Source organism: Myotis daubentonii, chromosome 11, assembly GCF_963259705.1.
Source record: "Myotis daubentonii chromosome 11, mMyoDau2.1, whole genome shotgun sequence".
Lineage (NCBI taxonomy): Eukaryota > Metazoa > Chordata > Mammalia > Chiroptera > Vespertilionidae > Myotis > Myotis daubentonii.
Window position 1 is genome coordinate 64942275 of NC_081850.1, and position 20758 is coordinate 64963032.

At 47.1% G+C, this 20758-nt stretch overlaps 1 protein-coding gene across 1 annotated transcript in view; it reads left to right on the plus strand.

The window, feature by feature from the left end:
* The first annotated feature begins 2992 nt into the window (after positions 1-2992).
* Positions 2993-20758, plus strand: part of SNX30 (sorting nexin family member 30) — a 91822-nt gene continuing 74056 nt past the window's right edge. The window contains exon 1 of the mRNA XM_059657712.1: positions 2993-3414. Within this exon, the coding sequence (XP_059513695.1) occupies positions 3259-3414 (156 nt within the window). The 5' untranslated portion in view covers positions 2993-3258. The remainder of the gene's footprint in view (positions 3415-20758) is intronic.

The window sequence follows — 20758 nt, forward strand, 5'->3', positions numbered from 1 at the left end:
GCTGAATTAAATCATCCACATAATTTTGCCTCTGTTGGCGACAGCGCCTTCTCAGTTGTCCCTCTTGTTTGAGACAGCCCTCTGTGGCTTTGTCCATGTCACTCTGAATGCTCTTTAAAAACCTCCTTTGTCCTCATCAGCCGTCCACTTCAGAAGTGCTGGTGTTATTTTGAGGCAGGGTTTGGGATACCATGTAGAATAAAGCCATGATTGTATTAAAAACCAGAAGAGGGTGAGCAGCTAACACAAACATGAATACAGCCTAAGCACATGCTGTACCAGGGGAGAGAAAGAGAATGCTCTGTTGTGGCTCTGCTTTGTTTCTGAGGTCTGGATGCTCATGTAAAGTTCTCACAGACTTGCTAGTGGGATTTACAGGATTCCAGCTTAGCAAACTTACCAGTTTTGGGGCCCAGGGCCCTGGCCCCTGCAAGGCACAAGCCTAAATGCCTAAGATTCCCTATGGATGCGGGAAGGCCCCAGGCTCAGTTCTTGGGTTCTGGTGGCATCTTTCCTGTGCCCCCCCCCCCCCCCCTGCACACACACATATCTAGTTTGTTCTTCCTCAGAGCTCAGCCCTCCACAAATTCCACCAAATGCAATAATTTTTTGTTCTGACATAAAATTTTCAGGCCCTGGCCAAGTAGCTCAGTTAGTTGGTGTCGTCCAGATGCACCAAGGTTGTGGGGTCGATCCTGGTCAGGGCCTGAAAGAATCAACCAATGAAAGCATAAATGGGAGGAGCAACAAATCGATGTTTTTCTCTCTCCCTCTCTGGCTCTCAAAACCAATCAATAAGAAATAAAATAAAATCTCATAAAAACTTCACGTTTCCTCCTTAGCACTATGTTGCTTTGAAAACCTTTAGTAAAAACATAGTCACCTACTTTGGGACACTTAACGTTATTTCACTATCAGTTTTCCACCACAAGGAACACTGCAATACAACAGGAAATGGTGAATATGAATAGGCAGTCCTGGGCTAAAAATGAATGGTGGAAACTTTTACCAAAATGTTTTCCACCGAAGTTCACTTTCTTTAGTTTTGATGACTACCCACTGGATCATTGTGGCCAGATGCCACTGACCAACCAGGAAATTGAAAAATAAATAAATAAACTGTTTCAATTTTGAATCCAGCCTTTCAGGAACTCTGGTTTTATGTTTTTGTTTGTTTTGTTTTAGGGTTTTTTGGTGGGATGGGAGCTTTCAAATTGGTACTCTGACTCAAACTGAGCAAACAGAGGAGTTTGGAGTGCAGCATGTTTAATTATGAAGATGTTGGGATTATCACTTCATAAGAGTAGCAGAGGAAACTTGACAGAGAGGGAAAGGAAGGGAGCATCTATGCCACAACCAGTATTTTGCTAGGAATACGATTTCATTCTCACAACACTACCTTGCTCCCTGTGCTCCTCCCTTTAGGTTAGAAAACAGGTTCATTAATGATAGGCAACTTGCTCAGGGTCACCCACTTGTGGTGACCAAGCAGGACTTCCAATGTCAATCACATTGAACTCTTCCTTGGTGTCCTTGAAGAGAAAGCTGTGTGGAGTCTTAATAAAATCTCCATTATGGTACGGTAGCCTGGTTGCTAAAATAAATACCGCCATTCAATGAGAAATCCCTATGCTATACTTCTATAGAACACTCATTTCTAGTTATATTCATGCTGTTTATTTTAACGCCAATCAGAAGAACCATGAATAGGGTCTGTAGTAGTTGTCAAGCAGCTGTTGAATATAAAAGTGTTAATCTTACCCAGTTCCAAGAGGACCAGACATTGGCATTCTGTAAGGTAGACGCAGCACTTAAAATTGTTCCCAGTGCCCTCTGAGCCCTAGTCTCCCCACAAGGCAGCCACGTGCGGAGGAGACAAAAGATGATAACTGAGGACTAAGGCCCAGTGAATCACGCTGGGGAGAATAAGGAAGATCTTTGAAGCTCATTGAGTCTCTGAGTGATATTTTGGGTCAGTTTCAACTTTCTGCATTCTCCTGCCGAAACATCACTTGTTTCTAGATTAAAGTGTGGTGTAGACCACAGTGAATCCCAGCTTCAAGATGTGTGGTGAAACGGGACAAGCCTAGAGTTTGGGAACAGACAGGGAAAAAATGTGCTCTCTCACAATAAGCCACCCTACCTGTTACATTGTTAGTATTGATTTGTTCTTGCCTGGACTGATAGCCTCTACTGCCTTGGCCTAAGGGCAAACGCTGCAGAGACAAGTAAGGTGGGAAAAGGAAGTGAACTTCCACCCCACGTGGCTGAAGCAATGACTGCCTATCTCCACTCTGCTCCCAAAGAAAGCTGAGAATCCAGCTCAGCCAAAGGCCTGAAAGGAAGCACAAAAGCATGAAAAAGAGCTTAAATCTCACTGTTCTTTCAAAAAGCTTCAGTTCAGTCCTGGTGTGAGTTTAAAGTCGTATCATTGGTAGCACTCCCTCTCTTTACTCACTGATGTTCACTCATGGGGTTTAACCTTACATAAACGCAGCTTAGCTGCAGAAGCAAGATGGCACGGGGGTCTCAGCGTGCATCTGAAGAAACCCCAGGTCATCTCCTTGAATGGTTCTCTCCTTTGAGCCTAATAATAGTCCTTTATGCCACTCCTATTAAGGCTCACAATTCCTTCCATTTTGGGTTATTTTAAGGGCCAGATGATCCCGACCCAGGTGCGTGCTCCAAAGCCCCCATCTCCAAGCGTGGCTGCCCGTGGGCGCACCAGTAAACGCGGGTGGAATGGAACAGGCTCCTCCAACGTCTTTTTCCACCTCCGATATCCGTTAAACATCTTGCGCTGGGCACAGCGCGCAGCCTCCACAGGGCCGCTCTCTAGGAGGCGAGGTTGGACACTAGGAGGACCAAGGCCGAGGGCTCAGGGCGCACTTCCTGCGGGGCGGCGGGCGGGGCGGGGCTGCCGGCCTCCCGTCCTCCTCCGGTTCCCCCTGTCCCCTCCCCTCCTCCCCGGGTGGCCCAGGCGCCGCGGGGGCGGGGCGCGAGCGGGCTGGGCGGCGTGGCGGGGCTGGCCGGCCGCCAGCGGCCAAGGTGCGAGCGGACCGCGGGGCTCGGGCGCGGAGCGGGGGCGCGCGGCGCGGAGCAGCCAGCCCAGCCCAGCCCAGCCCCGCGGGCAGAGAGGTGCCGGCCGGCGGCGGCGGCGGCGGCGGCGGCGGCGGCTTCCAGCCCGGCGGGTGCAGGGCCTCTGGCAGAGCTGCAGCGGAGCGGGGCCTCGGCCGCGCGTTCCGGGCGGTGCTCGCCATGTCGGGCGGGCTCCCGAAGGCCTTGCCGTCCACGGGGCCCCACTCCCTGCGAGACATGCCGCACCCGCTGGCCGGCTCCAGCAGCGAGGAGGCCGTGGGCGGCGACAGCACGCCCAGCCCGGACCTGCTGATGGCCCGCAGCTTCGGCGACAAGGTGGGGCGCGCTTAGCTGGGGATCGGGAGGGTCGTGTCTCTCCCGAAGGGGATGATGGATTCCCAGCTCCCTTGGGCACCGGGCCGCGCCCACCCTTGCGCCCCTTCCCGGGGGAGCGTGTGTGTGGGGGGCACGGCCGTACCCTTGCCTCCAGAGCCTTTCCTTTGGAAAAGGCGTTTCCTCTCTGCCGCCCCCGTGGGGTCGCAGCCGCGGGGGAAGCGGCCGGAGGGGACGGGCTTGCCAGGCTGTGACGGGTCTGGAGCGCTGGTGAGAGAGAGCTGGTGGGAGGGGTCCCGCCTGCGGGTTGGGGCCGAAGGCTTGCGGGCAGTGCTCGGCGCCTGTGCCCTGGGATGGGCTCCCAAGTTCCTCCTGGCGCATCCCCGAAGGCTGCGCTGCAAAGTAACTTGTAGGTCCCTCCAGTTGGCTGGAGCTGCCAAGAAGTACGAGTTAATGGTTTTCTGCAGCAGGTCTGGGCAGCGTCGGTCTCACTGCCAGTCATCTTCCCCGTCTGTCATGTGGGGCGGGATCTTTGTTTAGGTTTGTTGTGTGCCCTGAGAAGTCACCTGACTCAGACCCCAGCGGCGGGGGGAGACTCAGCTGTGGTTTTCTGTCTGGGCTCCCTTCACCTCTGACGGCCTCCCACACTATTTAGGTTTGGCAGACACTGGTTTTGTGGTCGATGGAAAGAAGCTCGCCCTTTGACCTTCTTTGTGCAGAGAGAGGCTCCTGATTTTCTCCGAGCAGCGTAACCCTCCTGCTGCTTTGAGAGACAGCAGAGTCCGGTGGCGGGGAAGGGGCCGCGTCCCCCTCCCCCATCGCCAGGCCAGCTGTGACCAGAGCTTGAGCCGCGATTGTCCCAGTGCTGCTGCTGACATTCGTTACTAGTTGCAGAAATTAGAATTGTTCTCCGCACTGGTGATCAGGATTTCCTCCTCCTGGTAAAATAGGAAATGAATTCCTTCTTGTTCTACTACTAAGTGAAATTAGGGAACCATTGATTCTTAAAAAAATCTTCTTATTGATTTTTAGAGAGAGAGGAAGGGAGAGAGAGAGAGAGAGAGAGAGAGAGAGAGAGAGAGAGAAACATCGATGAGAGAGAAGCATCAGTTGACTGCCTCCTCCATGCCCCCCCCTGGGGATTGAGCCACCACCCAGGCATGTGCCCTGACTAGGAATCGAACTGGGGACATCTTGGTGCATGGGATGATGCTCAGCCAACTGAGCCACACTAGCCAGGCTCCATTGATTTTTTTTTTTTTTTTTTTTTAGAGAGAGTAGAAAGGGGAGGGGGCGGAGAGAGAGAGAGAGAAGACACATCAATTGGGCCAGGGATCAAACCTGCAACCTAGGCACATGCCTTTTACCAGGAATTGAACCCGAGACCTTCGGTGCATGGGCCGACCCTCTGACCACTGAGAACACTGGCCAGGGATAATTATTGAATATTTAATAAGTCTCCATAGAGCTGTAAGGAACACCAAAATGACATCATTCCCAAGGGTCTGATTTATAGTAACTCACTTTTCCTTAGAGGCTAAGCAATATAATTTGTTTCTCTGGGAGTAACCTTTTCCTTGAATCTTGGCATGTGCATATATGTTTTCATAACTCTGGAGAAATTTCTGTAGAGAGAAGTTGACAGGCATCAAAGGTGAATCAGGACCAGTGGAAGGAAGGCTTCCCTTTGCCCTGCTTTTTCTTGCCTGGGCAGCATGCAGGGCAGGTAGGAACATTGAATGCGCCGGTTTGTCTTTAAAAAGAAGCCTGTTCTGCCCTAGCCGGTTTGGCTCAGTGGGATAGAGCATTGGCCTGCGGACTGAAAGGTTCTGGGTTCCATTCTTGTCAAGGGCACGTACCTGGGTTGCAGGCTCAATCCCCGGCCCTGGTCGGGGTGCATGCAGGAGACAAGCAATGGCTGTGTCTTTCTCACATCGATCTTTCTCTCTCTGTCTCTCTACCTCCCTTCTACTCTCTCTAAAAATCAATGAAAAAATATCCTTGGGTGAGGATAAATAAACAAGAAAAAAAGAAGCCTGTTTTCTTGGCTTTTGGGATGTTAGGGTTGTGATCCTAGATGTCACAGAGTCAGTTCTGGGCTTGGAGAATGAGGATTTGACAGGCTGCTTTTAGTGCGGGGGATTATTATGTTACACGAGGGGAATTGCTTTCTGTGGGCCCAGGATGGTGCCATGCACAGGGATGCCTTGTGCCCCGGTCCAGCAAACAGTTCTGCATGGCCTCTGGGGTACTGGGAGGAGGGAAAGACCATGGCCTCTCCACCCACAAAATCTAAAATCATTCAAACCATGGCGTAATGGGAGGAACCCTTTCTACCAAGAGTTGCTAAGACTAATTCTTTTAAAGCAGCTTAGCTCACCAGGCCCTCTACCACTACATCCTTCATCTCCAGCTAAAATGTAAGTAAACCACTGGTCCATCACTCTTTTTTACTTTCATCTGCAAACCGCTCTGGGCTGCTTCTCCCCTGACTCAGTCTCCAACTCCCATGTGCCTTCCCAAATTTAACATCAATCCCTCTTAAGCCCCAATGGTGGTTAACATCCCTACACACACCCTCAGCCTCTTTACTGAACTCTTCCACCTCCTTCCAGCTCCCTTAGGCCACTGCTTCCCCTGAAGTCTTTGAAATGGAGGTGTCTTTTCCTCCTGTACTCCACGCACATCAGGTTCAGGAGATAAAAGTTAGTGTCCTTTCTCTCCACCAACCAAATTCTGCTCCTTGGAGGGTCGTGCCTTTTTATTTGTTCAGTCAGCAAATATTTGAAGGCCTGCTAAGAGTCAGGCACTGTTCTGGGAACTTGAGATGAATCAACCAGTTGAAGACTCTCGCCCTCATTGGGTACATTTACTGTATTATGTAATAAATGCTATGGAAGGAAGAAGCAGTAGGGCAGGGAGCGAGTGTTCAGGATCACTGGCTGTGAGGGTGGGATACGGGCAGGCCTTATTGAGAACTTGAGATTGGAGCAGAGAGGAGAAGGAAGTGAGGCAGTTTGTGAGTGGATGTCTGGAGGGGTGTCCAGGTGGGAGGAACAGCCAAAGCAGGGGCCTGACGGCACATTTTCGGGGTGTCAGGGACTAGCCCAGAGGCCAGTGTGGCTAGGGCAGAGTGAGCAATGGAAAGTCATAGGTTGGGGGTGTGGTGCGATGGGGGCAGACTGTGTAGGGCCTGGTGGGCCACCTCGAGAACTTTAGCCTTTACTTCGAGAGCCATTGCAGGGTCTTGAGCAGAAAGAGGGCATGGTTTGGCTTATGTGTTGAAAAGGGTCACACAGGCTGTTGAATTGAGAATCCTTTGTTTGACTATACTACTGGGTTAGGTTTCTTTTTAGTTAAAAGGACATCAACCAAAGGCAAATTGGCTCGTGTTATTGAAGAGCCCCAGGTATCTGGCTTCAGGGATGGCTGGAACTAGATATTCAAATGATGTCGGGAATCTGCCACCTTCCTCTTGTCTCTGCGTTCTTCTGTGTTAGCTTTATTCTCAGGCTAGGGAAGGGATATGTTGTACAAACAAGCTGCACAACTACAGCAGAAAGAGAGCACCTCTTTCCTGATAGTTCCAGCAAAAGCTCGGGCTGGTGTCTCATGGACCTAAATTGGGTCAGGCGCTGAAGACAATCTTTGTAACTTGGGTGGCTCAGACCTGACACTGGTCCTTATCTTTAGAGTGTGGAGAAAGGAAGTTTTAATATGTGTGTTTGAACGGTGAAATATATATCCAAAGTATATAAAATGCATCTCTTTAATCTAAAGAATAAAATCCTATATAATAAAGATCTAATATGCAAATGGTCATCACGCCATCACGCCTTAATGACTCAGACACTCAACACTGGGGAGAGAGGTATGGGGACCAGCCAGACACAATTGAGCTTTCGAGAGAGGAATGGGGACCAGCCAGGCACAAATGAGCTTGCAAGAGAGGAATGGGGACCAGCCAGGCACAAATGAGCTTGCAAGAGAGGAATGGGGACCAGCCAGGCTGCGGCCCAGGAGAGGAACAAGCTGCCTGCCCCGCGGTCCTGGGCACTAGCGCCTGTGGCTGCGGCCCAGGAGAAGGACAAGCTGCCTGCCCCGCAGTCCTGGGTGCCTGCAGCTGCGGCCCAGGCGAAGCCGCTGCCCATGGCCCCCTGCGGCTGTGGCCAGCCCAGGCGAAACCAGCCCAGGTCCTGGGTGCCTGCTGCTGGCCAGAGGGAGGGAATCCTGGGTCCTGGGTATGGGGTGAAGCAGAGGTGGTTAGGGGTGATCAGGCCAGCAGGGGAGAAGTTAGGGGCGATCAGGCCATTAGGGGAGCAGTTAAGGGCAATCAGGCAGGCAGGCAGAGGGGTTAGGGGCGATCAGGCAGGCAGGCAGGCGAGCGGTTAGGAGCCAGAGTTCTCGGATTTTGAGAGGCAGTCGGATGTCCCCTGAGGGTTCCTGGATTGGAAAGGGTGCAGGCCAGGGACCCGCCCCCCCCATGTATGAATTTCGTGCACCGGGCCTCTAGTGTATCTATATGGTTTAAAAAATAATAACATGGCCCTAACTGGTTTGGCTCAGTGGATAGAACGCTGGGCTGCAGACTGAAGGGTCCCAGGTTCGATTCCGGTCAAGGGCATGTACCTTGGCTGCAGGCACATCCCCAGTAGGAGGTGTGCAGGAGGCAGCCGATCGATGTTTCTCTCTCATCGATGTTTCTAACTCTCTATCCCTCTCCCTTCCTTTCTGTAAAAAATCAATAACATTTATTTAAAAAAATAATAATAACATGAACACTCATGTTCCTATCCTCCAGGTTAAACTATAGAATATTACGAATATTTTGGAAGTTTTCTTGGTGCCTGAGGAGGAAAGAGGCCTCAAAAGCAAAGTGAAGATGCTTTTATTAGAAATAGGACCGATGGATATTGGACAAGCAGAAACAACAAATGTCCATTGCAGACCTTCCACTACCTTTTTCTTCCCACTCCTATTTGTTAAAATCTTTAGACCCCTCTCTCTTCAACTCACTGTCGTCTCAAATCATGCCCTCACCTCACGGAACTCTATCCAAAATTCTCAGGATTTAAATTTTTTTTTAATTTTAGTGTGCATGTTTTTTTTTACCTTATTTCCAGTCACCTTCACTTCTTTTTTTGAAATCAACTGCCCTCTCCCATGGACACACCCTTGTACTATAACATCAAAACTGTTCCTGCTCAGAGATAATGCCATCAGATGCCATCTTTTCTTGCCTTACTCTCTCCTTAGTCAGTAATAGCTGACTACACCTGTTCTCTGACCTCCTGCGTTCACCTACCTCCTCTGTAGTTCATGGCTCATCTGGTCAGTTGCTCCTGCCCCTGTCTTTCACTCAGTTTCTTTGCTTTCCTTCTTTTACGTCTAATCTGGGTCATCCCATTTGTTCATGTCTTTTGCCTACACCTCGGGCTGAAGGTACCGTGAGGATTCCTGCCCATGTAAAACCACAAATTCCAGCTACACTTGGGGTCTTTGGCTGGGGACTCCTGTCTTTCCACAGCCGGCCCCCTTCAGCACTGTGGCTTATCTCAAGCTTTTCTCTACTCCTCACACCCTTCACCCCTCTGCTCCACCCTTCCTTCTGCTAATGGCCTCGTTTTCTAGCTCAGAAAAGATAGAAGCCATAGTAAAATAACTTCACCAAAATACAACATGTTCTGAATCTGCAGCCATCCTTGCGTTCTGCCCCCTGTTGCAGTAGAAGAGATTCTCAGTGGATCCTGGACTATACAGCCCGCCCCTCTGGCCTTTTGGAGACCAGACCCTGCTCTGTTGTCCTCCTGCCTCACGATTTCGGACTCCCTCTGAACTGGCTCAGTCCCGTCAATATTTAAACATTCAAGTTGCTCTCGTTTCTAAAACGAAGCAAGAGTGAAGAAAACGCTGCTTCTCTTGCATCTCCTGTCTGATTTTGTGGCTCCTCTTCAGAGCCAAACTTCTTGAGAGAAAGGTTTGCTCCTCTTGTCTCTCCTTCCTAACCTCTGGCTTACTGGCCAGCCTCGTGCTGTCTGGTTTCTGACTTTCCTGTTCTGGGCTCCTCGTGACTTCCTTATTGCTAAATCCAGTAGATGCCTTGCAGCCCTTATCGTACCTGACCTCTTGGTTGCACTTGATCCTGTTGAATACCTCCCTGCTTGAAACACTGTGCTGGGCTTTGTGTTTTGGAGAGTGCACTCTGGGGCCAGGTTGTCTGGATTTGAGTCCCAGCTCCACTACTTACAGTCTTTGGAACAGTAAATTATTTGATCTCTCTGAGCCTCAGTTTCCTCATCTTAAAAGGGGGATAACAGAGGTACCTACATCACAGGGTTGCTATGGTAATCCATTGAGTTCATTTCAAAAACACACTACCAAGAGAGTGTCCGGTATATAGTGAGCCTTTCATAAATGTGAGGTGGCGGTGGTGGTTTTTATTCCTAGCTTTTTTGGTGTGTGTGTGTTTTTGCCTAGTCTTTGTCAATTTCTGTATTAGTTGCAGTCCAGTTAGGAAATAAAAACCACTGTAGGTATTTCAAACTGAAAGACTATAATACAGGGAATTAGTTACATAAGTGATGGAAAACATGAGAACCTGGCAGAGGACAGAGCCGTAACCTGGAGAGTAGCAGTAGCAGGTTGGGAAGCAAGCGGGAGCCAAAGGTGTCAAGATGACTGGGATGCAGTTTGAAGTCAGGAGTTCAGGACAGAGTTGCCCGGACTCTACGGTTGAAAGCCCACGAAAACGTCAAGGCTTAGCACAATGGTGCAGGGAGGTTCTTCTTTATTATATATGCATAACTCCAATAGATCTAAATAGAGATGTGGGTGGAAGATGCAGAGGTCGAGGTCAGAATTTAGACCAAGTAGATATTGACAGTCACATAGGAGGCAGGAGGTCATAGCAGTTTGGTGGCTTAGGGGGAAAGACTGGGTTGAGGGAAGTTCTTCAGGATAAGGGAAAATTGAGTGTTAGTGGAGTTTATGGGGAAGAAGACACGTTCCATGATAAATAAGAGTCTCTCAAATGAAAATAAGTACATAAATAACAGCTTGGCAAAAGTGTACTGATTCATGTATGAGCAATTGGGTTTGTTTACTTGATATAAGAGGGGTCATGTGCTGTCTGACATCTGTTTTGCCCCACATGTGAGAATTCCTCATTTTGACTGCCCCAACAAGGATCAGGAATTCTTGTCCTGTGTGTGTGTGTGTGTGTGTGTGTGTGTGTGTGTGTGTGTGTGGCGGGGGTGAGGGGTGGAGGGGGTGAGAGTGGAAGAGAGTGGACAAGGGCAAGAGGGATACACAGAAAAAGTGTTTCAGGGCTCCTATTTGCAAAAAGGCACAGAGGAAGGAAAAGCACATAGCGTGTTTGAGTAGCAGAGTGCAGGCACTTTTCAAAACCCATATTTCTTGAGCATCTGCTACATGCCTGGTTCTCTGCTAGATGCTGGGAATGTTGAAAAAGATTTTAAAAAGGTCTCTCCCTTGAGAGGGTCATGGTCCAATGAAGAAGAAAGACACATACACAGATGGTTGTAATAGAATGTGAAAGATGATAAATATATTTACTAGCTCTATGGCCGTGGGTGAGTTTCTTCACCTTGTGCAGTAGTCCTTGCCCCTTATGTGAAGATTTGCTTTTCGCAGTTCCAGTTACCCATGGTCACTGCAGTCTGAAAATATTAAAATTTCTCAGCCATCAACATCTTCCACTCCTGACATATAACTATTGACACTGTCATGGCTCCCTGATCTAGGATCACCCAAAGCAGCTGGTCCTCCTTCTAATCTGACATGGTCAGGAGGTCAGTGTAGCCTAATGCTATCCCAGTGCTTATGTCATTCACCTCACTTCATCTCATCATGTAGGCAGTTTCTCTCATATCATCGCAAGAAGGGTGAGGGCAGTGCAATAGGTTACTTTGAGAGAGAGAAAGACCATAGTCTCAACCTTTTATTACAGTATATTGTTGTATTGTTCTATCTAGTTATTGTTAATCTCTTAATGTGCCTAAACTTTATCATAGGTAAGTATATATAGAAAGCAACAGGGTATATACAGGGTTTGCTGCTAATCGAGGTTTCCGGCGTCCACTGCAGGTCTTGCATCTTATCCCCTGCAGATAAGGGGGGACTGCCATAATGCCCAACATCCACTATCTAAATTTTGGATTATGTTACAGGGGTGCTCTGAAGGTTAAATGAGTGTTTAAAATAGTGTCTGGCACACAGTAAATACTATGGAAATACTAGGTGTTGTTATTACCTTTGAAGCAGACGCTGGGAAAGCATTTAACTGCCAGTAGTTTGAGAGTTGAAGGGGTGAGACAGGGAAGGGAAGGCAGCCAGTGAGAGGTGTTCCAGAGCCAGTGCTCACTGAGCAGAGCTGGAGTTGTACCCCCCGGGGCCCCTGGGAGCCTGTATAGAACGTGCACCTTTGTTATCCCTACCCCAGGTCAGGGGTCTGGGGTTCAAACAGCAACCCTATCAGTCATTGGTTGAGCACTGCTAGTTGGGGGTGTTTGGGCATGAATCCCCAAGCACTTTCCAGCCTGCCACATGAGTGAGCAAAACAGGTCCAGCAGCCAGAGGAAGCAGTCAGGCCAAGAAATGCAGGTGCTGGCAGCTGGAAGTCAGGACAGCGGGCACTGAACTGGCCAGGCCGAGGATATGGGTGGGACACAGACATCGTCTACTACAGTTGTGAAAATAATACACAGGGAAAGAAGTAAGGAGTGACCGTGCTGAGGAGGATGGTGACTTTTCCAAAGGAGAGGATGTGTGAGTTGGAGAATGAAGAAGTAGATGTTTTCACCAATGGGCAGGGAAGGAAGAGTACCTTGAGCAGAAAAACCAGCAGGTGCGAAGCTTGGCAGTGTCAGGTTGCATGAGTGTGGGGGCGCGCGGCGGGGGGGGGGGTTGGTGAGCGACGTGGCTGGAAGGGTAGGTAGTGGGCAGGTTGTAGTCTGAAAGAGCAAGTAGTAAAGGCTTTACCCTGCGTGACTGGGAGGCCAATTGTATTTTAACACGGAGAGTGCAGGGCCATACTTGTGATTGGACAGGTCACTGGCTGAGCCCCTAGCCAGGATTGGGTGGGTGGAGCCAACAGGCAAGGACTCCAGGAAAAAGGCTGTTGCAGCAGAAAATCAGGGAAGGCAGTTTCACTAGGGCTTTGACTTGCTGGATTCAGGGAGTGGAGTGGTCAGGAGTTTGGTGTGCAAATGGTAAAAAGCCAATGGCACTACCTGTTCTCAAGCGTCACCAATTGTGGCATGTGACAAAATTTTCTTCTTTTTGAAGACTGAAAAATATTCCATTCTGTGTATACTAGAGGCCCGGTGCATGAAATTCGTGCATGGAGGGTGGGTCCCTCAGCCCGACCTGCACCCTCTCCAATCTGGGAGCCCTTCGGGGAGCCCTCTCCAGTCTGGGAGCCCTGATGGCTTAGGCCCATCCCCATGGTTCTCTGCTCTCTGCGGGGCCTGGTCGCTCTGTGCCCACTGCCCAGAGGCTCTCTGTGGCCGGGGCGGGATGCTTGCTTCGTCACCATGGCGATGAAGGAAGCATTCTGCCAGGCCGCTCATGCTGCCCACTCTCAGCAGCCGCCTCCCCCTCCCCCCCAGGACTGGGGAACTCCGGCGGGGCTGAGGGAACTGGGTGCCGCCATCTTGGGCCTATGGGCACTGCTATCTTTGTGAAGGAGTGATGGTTAATTTGCATGTTATCCATTTATTAGATAGGATACATTTTCTTTATCCATTCATCTGTTGATTGGCTATTGTGAATAATGCTGCATGAACCTGGGTATGGAAATAACCTCTGCAAGAATTTCAGTATAACAACGAGAAAACCCACTGTGTGGGAAAACATATTTGCCAATGACATATCTGATAAGGGCCTAATCTCCAAAATTTATAGGGAACTCATACAACTTAACAAAAGGAAGATAAACAATCCAATCAAAAAATGGGCAAAGGATCTAAATAGACACCTTTCAAAAGAGGACATTCAGAAAGCCAAGAGACATATGAAAACATGCTCAAAGTCACTAATCATCCGAGAGATGCAAATCAAAACAGCAATGAGGTACCATCTCACACCTGTCAGACTGGCTATCATCAACAAATCAACAAACGACAAGTGCTGGAGAGGATGTGGAGAAAAAGGAACACTTGTGCACTGCTGGTGGGAATGCAGACTGGTGCAGCCACTATGGAAGACAGTATGGAGTTTCCTTAAAAAACTGAAAATGGAACTCCCATTTGACCCTGTGATCCCACTTCTAGGAATATATCCCAAGAAACCAGAAACACCAATCAGAAAGGATATATCCACCCCTATGTTCATAGCAGCACAATTCACCATAGCTAAGATCTGGAAACAGCCTAAGTGCCCATCAGTAGATGAATGGATTAGAAAACTGTGGTACATCTACACGATGGAATACTATGCTGCTGTAAAAAGGAAGGAACTCTTACCATTTGCAACGTCATGGATGGAACTGGAGAGCATTATGCTAAGTGAAATAAGCCAGTCAATAAAGGAAAAATACCACATGATCTCACTCATTCATGGTCAATAGAGACCATTATAAACTTTTGAACAATAATAGATACAGAGGCAGAGCTGCCTCAAACAGATTGTCAAACTGCAGCGGGAAGGCCGGGGAGGGTTGGGGGGCAGGAGGTAGGGGGGTAAGAGATCAACTAAAGGACTTGTATGCATGCATATAAGCATAACCAATGGACATAAGACACTGGGTGATAGGGGAGGCTAGGGGACTGTCTAGGGCGGGGGGATAAAATGGATACATATGTAATACCCTTTGTAATACTTTAAGCAATAAAAAAAAAGAATTTCAGTATATATATATATATATATATATATATATATATATATATATATATATATGCTGAACTATATATGTACCCTAGAAGTGGATTGCTGGATCATATAGTAAATCTATTTTTTAAGAATTTTTATTGATTGAGCCTTTGATTGATTTGAGAGAGAAACATAAGTTTGTTGTTCCACCCATCCATGCATTCATTGGTTGAGTCTTATATGCTCCCTGATCGGAGATCGAACCTGCAACGTTGGCGTATTGGGATGATGTTCTAACTAACTTAGCTACCTGGCCAGGGCCCAGTAATTCTCTTTTTATTTTTTTGAGGAACTTCCATATTGTTTTCCATTGTGGCTGCACAATGAAAATTTTACAATCCCCCCCAACAGTGCACGAGGATTCCCATTCTATGCTCACCCACACTTGTTGTTTTCTAGTCTTTTGGTAGTGGCATTTTAATGGGTGTTAAATTATGCAAAGTTTTGTGTCCTTTGCACAAAACTTTGAAAGTTTGATGTAGACCTGTTTGTCTTATTTTTGCTTTTGTTGTCTATGTTTTTGGTGTCATATCCAAGAAATTATTGCCAAGTCCAATGTCCTAAAGCTTTTCCCTTGTTTTTTGTTGTTGTTTTTCCCCCTGGAGATTCATAGTTTCTGGTCTTAGGTTTAGGTCTTTAATCCATTTTGAGTTAATTATTGTAAATGGTGTAAGATGAGGGTCCAAATTCATTGTTTTGCATGTGGATAGCCAATGTACCATGTCCACTTGCTGAAAAGACTGTCCTTTCCCCATTGAGGGTATATATACTTTTAAAGCTCATTCTTACCAATATTAATAAACCAAGTTATGTTAATATTTGAAGTGCTAAGTGTAATGAGGAACTTCTCTGTACTGTGCACTGTATAAGGCCTTATGTTCCTTGGGAGTTAAAATATTCAAATTCTGGAATTGATATTAGCCTGGGACAGGTCAGGTCTCAGACGTTCAGATAAATGATACCTTATTGTAATTAGAACAAAAGTGGTTACGGGATGGTTGTTTTATTGCAGAAATGGAAGCCTAGGCCTTCTGTAGAGCTGTTTACTTAGGGCAGAGATGTGTTCTAAGGAATTGGGCTTGTCATTCTGCTGGCATCGGCATCTATGCTGCAAAAATGCAGTATCGCAGCCTTTCTCTGCCCTATCTGGGCAAGAAATCTGGTTTATTTCATGACTCACATCAGCAGTTGTGAAGGACACTTGGTCTTTTCGTTCATTCCTCAGAGATTTATGTGGGCCTATCGTGTACTATGCCTGAAGGATACATAGATGAACAAGATGACCTCATCTTCCAGGCACCTGAGATCCAGGAAGGGAGACAGAAGAGGTACAAGTGAATAATTGTGCTTTAACATGACGATAAGGGTATGTTATGCAAAATGCCGTGATGGTGATCAGAGTGATTACTTTGCATTAAAGAAATTCTAGAATGAAACATGTTTGAAGGAGACCTTGGGTTTGCTGTAATAGGCAACAGCTACATTTTGTCTTTTTAAAAAATATATATATTTTATTGATTTTTTACAGAGAGGAAGGGAGAGGGATAGAGGGTTAGAGACATTGATGAGAGAGAAACATCAATCAGCTGCCTCCTGCACACACCCTACTGGGGATGTGCCCGCAACCAAGGTACATGCCCTTGACCGGAATCGAACCCGGGACCCTTGAGTCCGCAGGCCAATGCTCTATCCACTGAGCCAAACCGGTTAGGGCCATTTTGTCTTTTAAATTAATGGTCAGTGTAGGATTTTCAATGACAATTTGAATAATTGTTTTCTGGTCTGATTATAATGGGAAATTCTTTACTATTCAGCCCTTAGATTTTATTCTGTGTGTTAATCTGATGAATGTTCTTTACCAGTATATCCGAAGTTGGCTACAACATTTGAGGGGCCGAGCACAGAGGTAAAATGCTTGTTCCTTTGTTAAAAAGTATTAAGAAGTGCATGATAGCAGCAGTAGCCCGTGTGCTCACACAAACTGCACAACCACGAGGTTGGCCGGGAGAGTATTCTTTGGAGGTACTGGCTTTCACGCCCCGTTAAAATCACCCCTCATCCATTCAGTGTTCTCGCTCAGGGCTGTTTTCATTCTCTGGGTTCGCTTGCAATGAGTCGGGGGTCACAGGGTTTGCTCCTCCATTCTGGATTGACGTGGAGCTTGTTGGGAATACCCATCCTCTGTCAACATTCTAGCAGTCCCTGTTTCTAGAAAAACTTACTGTGATCTCCTCTACGCTCAGGTTTTCATGTTTAACATATGCCTGGGACTGCTTTTCATTTTTCTAATTGTTGCTGCTTCTCTTTTCCTTTGTTCTGGCCTCTTCCTCATCCAGGGTGTTCAGCACATGCTCCCTCAGTTACCGCCACCCTCACCTAGAGGCAATAGTACTGTGCCTGTACTCATTACTGACATTTACAGAACACGTGCTTTGGTTGGGAGCACTCTCCTATGGTGCAGTTACTATCTCATTCCCCTTTGACAGCCAAGGAAATAGAGGCTCTGAGAGGTGACGTATCTTGTTCAAGTTCCCAGAGCTCGAAGAGAGTAAGGCTGGGATTTGAACTTGGACCTTTGTAACTTCAGAGTCCACTCTCTTAACCACCGTTGCTCTAGAACTGTCATCCTTTCCCTCATTTTTTTTGAGCATTTAAATGCCTTAGGCATTGTCCTATATAGAAAGCACAGTCCTCAGGCCAACAGGAATGAAACCAGCCTCTACTGTATCTTAGCCTGTGTCTCTTCCCTTATTTCAGTTTCTAGCCTTTTCAGCCTCTTCCTCCTCGTTGTATCAGTCTGCCGTGTTAGAGAAGTGTCCTAAGGCTCACTGCCTTCTGCCCGCTCACTCTTCCCATCACTGCCAGGCTTCTCGGATGAGAGGTCTTTGTGCACTGCTTCCATCTGTCTCGCCATCTGCCCGCCTCTTGCCTCAGCATCAAGCAAGCCCCCTGGTCCAGGGTCTGCCCCTACCACTCACTGCTCACAGTCAGCCACAGTGGCTGTTTTTCTGCTGTAGAATCCCAGGCTCTTGGAGCTGCAGAGGCCTGAAGTGCTTTCTTAGCATCTATGGAAATGATCATTGGACGTTTCTGCACTAATCTTTTAATATAATTAGTTGATTTCTTAATATTGAACCATACTTATATTTATAAGTCGTAGTAGGTTTGCTAATGTTTTATGTGGAATGTTAGATTTATTCTATATTTTCTGTTTATTATGCTATTTTTTCCTCCCCTTTCTCCATTTCCTAACTTTGGGTGGTTTGATCAAGTGTGCTTTGTTCAGTTTTATTTTCCTTCAAGCTCTATTTCTTGTTCCTATTCACTAATGCTTATAATTCTACTAGAGGCCCAGAGCACAAAAATTTGTGCACTTGCGAGGGTCCCTCAGCCTGGCCTGTCCCCTCTCGCAGTCTGGGACCCCTTGGGGGATGTCCACCTGCTAGCTTAGGCCTGCTCCCTGAGGGATTGGGCCTAAGCTGGCAGACAGACATTTCTCTGGCAGCCTGGGAGCCCTCGGGGAATGTCCACTTGCCAGCGAGGAGCAGGCCTAAGCTGCAGTCAGACATCCTTAGTGCTGCTGAGGAAGTGGGAGAGCTCCCACCACCACCGCTGTACTGGCAGCCATCAGCCTGGCTTGTGGCTGAGCAGAGCTCCCCCTGTGGGAGCACACTGACCACCAAGGGGCAGCTCCTGCATTGAGCGTCTGTCCCCTGGTGGTCAGTGTGTGTCATAGTGACCAGTGATTCCCAGTCGCTCTGCTGTTAGGGTCAATTTGCATATTACCCTTTTATTATACAGGATGCTTCTACATAGGCATGATTTAATTAGTGTCTGTAACTTTCTCCAGAACAAGAAGAGGCCTCGGGCTTGCTTTTACTTCCCCTTCTTTGAAATCATTCAGAATTGGAGCTCCTGATTATGATCATTCTTTTTAAAAAATTAATGCCCCTTCTATTACATGAAATCTTTCTTAACGGTTGTGTCAAACTTCACAGTAACGTCAGTGCTCCATTAAACTGTTCCTTAAACAGCTTTATTCTGATTTAGTTTTCAGTGTGCTACATTATGCCTGTGAATGACATAAGGGAAGTAGAAACCCTGGATTATATGCATTACATAACAACATTGAGTTGCATGCATTACTCTTTTATTGTCTGAATGGCAATTTGTCTGAGTCTCTCCCCCACCACCTCCCTTTAAGGCTAAATAATATTGTATGTATATACTACACAGACTTTATTTTTTGGGGGGAAAAATGGATAAAAATATTTTAATTTTGAATGACATTGGTAAATTGAGTAATTTACATTGTAGTACCATGTGGATACACATGATCATTATCAAATCAAGAACTTTCCAAATACCCCCACTAACCCTCACTCACAAAGTCCTTGAAAACAGTATAGAATTAACTTAATGAGATGCGTGGTTGCACAAAGGTAGAATGGGGAGACTCAGTGGTTAGAAGTATTTGAAGTTATATAAGCCTTTGACTAAAGAAAATAGAACGTTGGTCAAAATGTGCATATGGCATGCAAATTTCAGTGGTTTATTTAAAAATATTCAATGTGGCCAAAACCGGTTTGGCTCAGTGGATAGAGTGTCGGCCTGCGGACTGAAAGGTCCCAGGTTCGATTCTGGTCAAGGGCATGTACCTTGGTTGCGGGCACATTCCCAGTAGGAGATGTGCAGAAGGCAGCTGATCGATGTTTCTCTCTCATCGATGTTTCTAACTCTCTATCTCTCTCCCTTCCTCTCTGTAAAAAATCAATAAAATATATTTAAATATATATATATATATATTCAATGTGTTGGGGGCAGTGACAGCCAGAAGCCCATCTAAGCCATTGGCCAGGGAAGAGGCAGAGGTGGAGGATGTTGCATCCCAGTGGGAGGCTGGCAGAGGGTGTGGGGGCCTTTGGAGGGATTGACCAGCAGTTTCCCAGTGGGGCCTGCCCCCTCCTGCCAAGGGTAGAAACCACCCACATCTATATTCTTAAGAATTCTTGATATATTCTGTATACAAGGCCTTGTCAGATAGATGCATTTTCTCCCAACGTGTGTGTGTGTGTGTGTGTGTGTGTGTGTGTGTGTGTGTGTGTGTGTGTATTGGGGGGGAAAGGGAGGGAGATTTTTTTTGGTGTGGGCAGTGCATTCACATGGCACAAAATTCAGAAGATACACACATTCATCTGGTGAAGAGTTTCCTTTTGTCCTTCCTCTAGCAGTAGGTGACCCTCCCCAGAGGCCACCAGTGTTACCAGTATCTGAAGAAACTTTCTAGAGATATATGTTATGCATAAATATGAAAATGCATAAATGTAGTCTTTTTAAAAAGCTTGTGGTCCCTCATACAGTGTTTTGTACCTTGCTTTACACACCATAGATCTTGAAGATTGTTGTATATTGGTCCCGAAAAATCTTCCTTTCTCTCTCTTCCCCTCCGCTCCCTTCCTTTTTAACGATTGCATCGTTTTTCTTTGTTTCAGTTAGTTCAGCACCACAGTCCCAGATGAGAAGTCTGTGCCAGTGATTTTCTTCCTTCGTGTACTCTCCCACATATCCCTTGATTTTTCTTCTTAAATTGATAAAGTTCACCAGCTTGCTGGTATTTAGGTGTATGTTTTTCTTAGGTATTTCCACTGAAACCCTTTCAGTTTTACTGCTGTGTCTATATCCTATTCATACTTCATTCCCTTTTTCTGGAGAAAAGACTTCTTATGGATATTTGGGTCTTAGTCTCTCCTTTTTTTTGGCTTCATTTTTTTCGGGGGAGCTCATTTATTGCATTATATTTTCACTCTGTGTATTGGGAGAATTCCTTGACTTGATCTTCTGGATGGTAGATTTATTTTTCATCCCATTCCATTCCAATATTTCTCCTTTTCTATTTAATTGACATTCAACCTCACATGATTAGTTTAGCAATCCAATTTTCGGACCTGCTTTCAGAATGTGATGTCCAAGATGGTGATCTTAACTTAGGGCAGGAATTGCCTTAGTGACCTGGGCTAGAGAGCCCCGACTTTCTCGTCTGCACACGTGGGGCTCTGTTGCTGCTACCTTCTCGGGGAGGCACATGCTGTTGCTCCCAGCAATGAGACTTGTTCTTGTGCCACCACTGAGTACATGCCTGTGTACATACAAGCATATATGTACGTGTGCTCAAAGACGACAGTCAGTCAGCCTTTGTTCTGATTGAAGTTTGGGCTGGGTTGGGGTGGGGGTAAACCCAACCATAGCCCCAACCCCCTTTGGTTAAAAAAAGAAGGTTATGAAAGAAGTTCTGGAGACGGGTTGTACACAGTGTGACTGTACTTAATTAACACTACTGAATTGTACACTGTGTGGACGAAAGGGGCCACATGCTAACCTGACAAGCTCAGGGGTGGCCTGCATGGCGGTCTTGCAAACTCAGAGACCGAAAGTAACCACAAAGGATGGTCTGAAATTA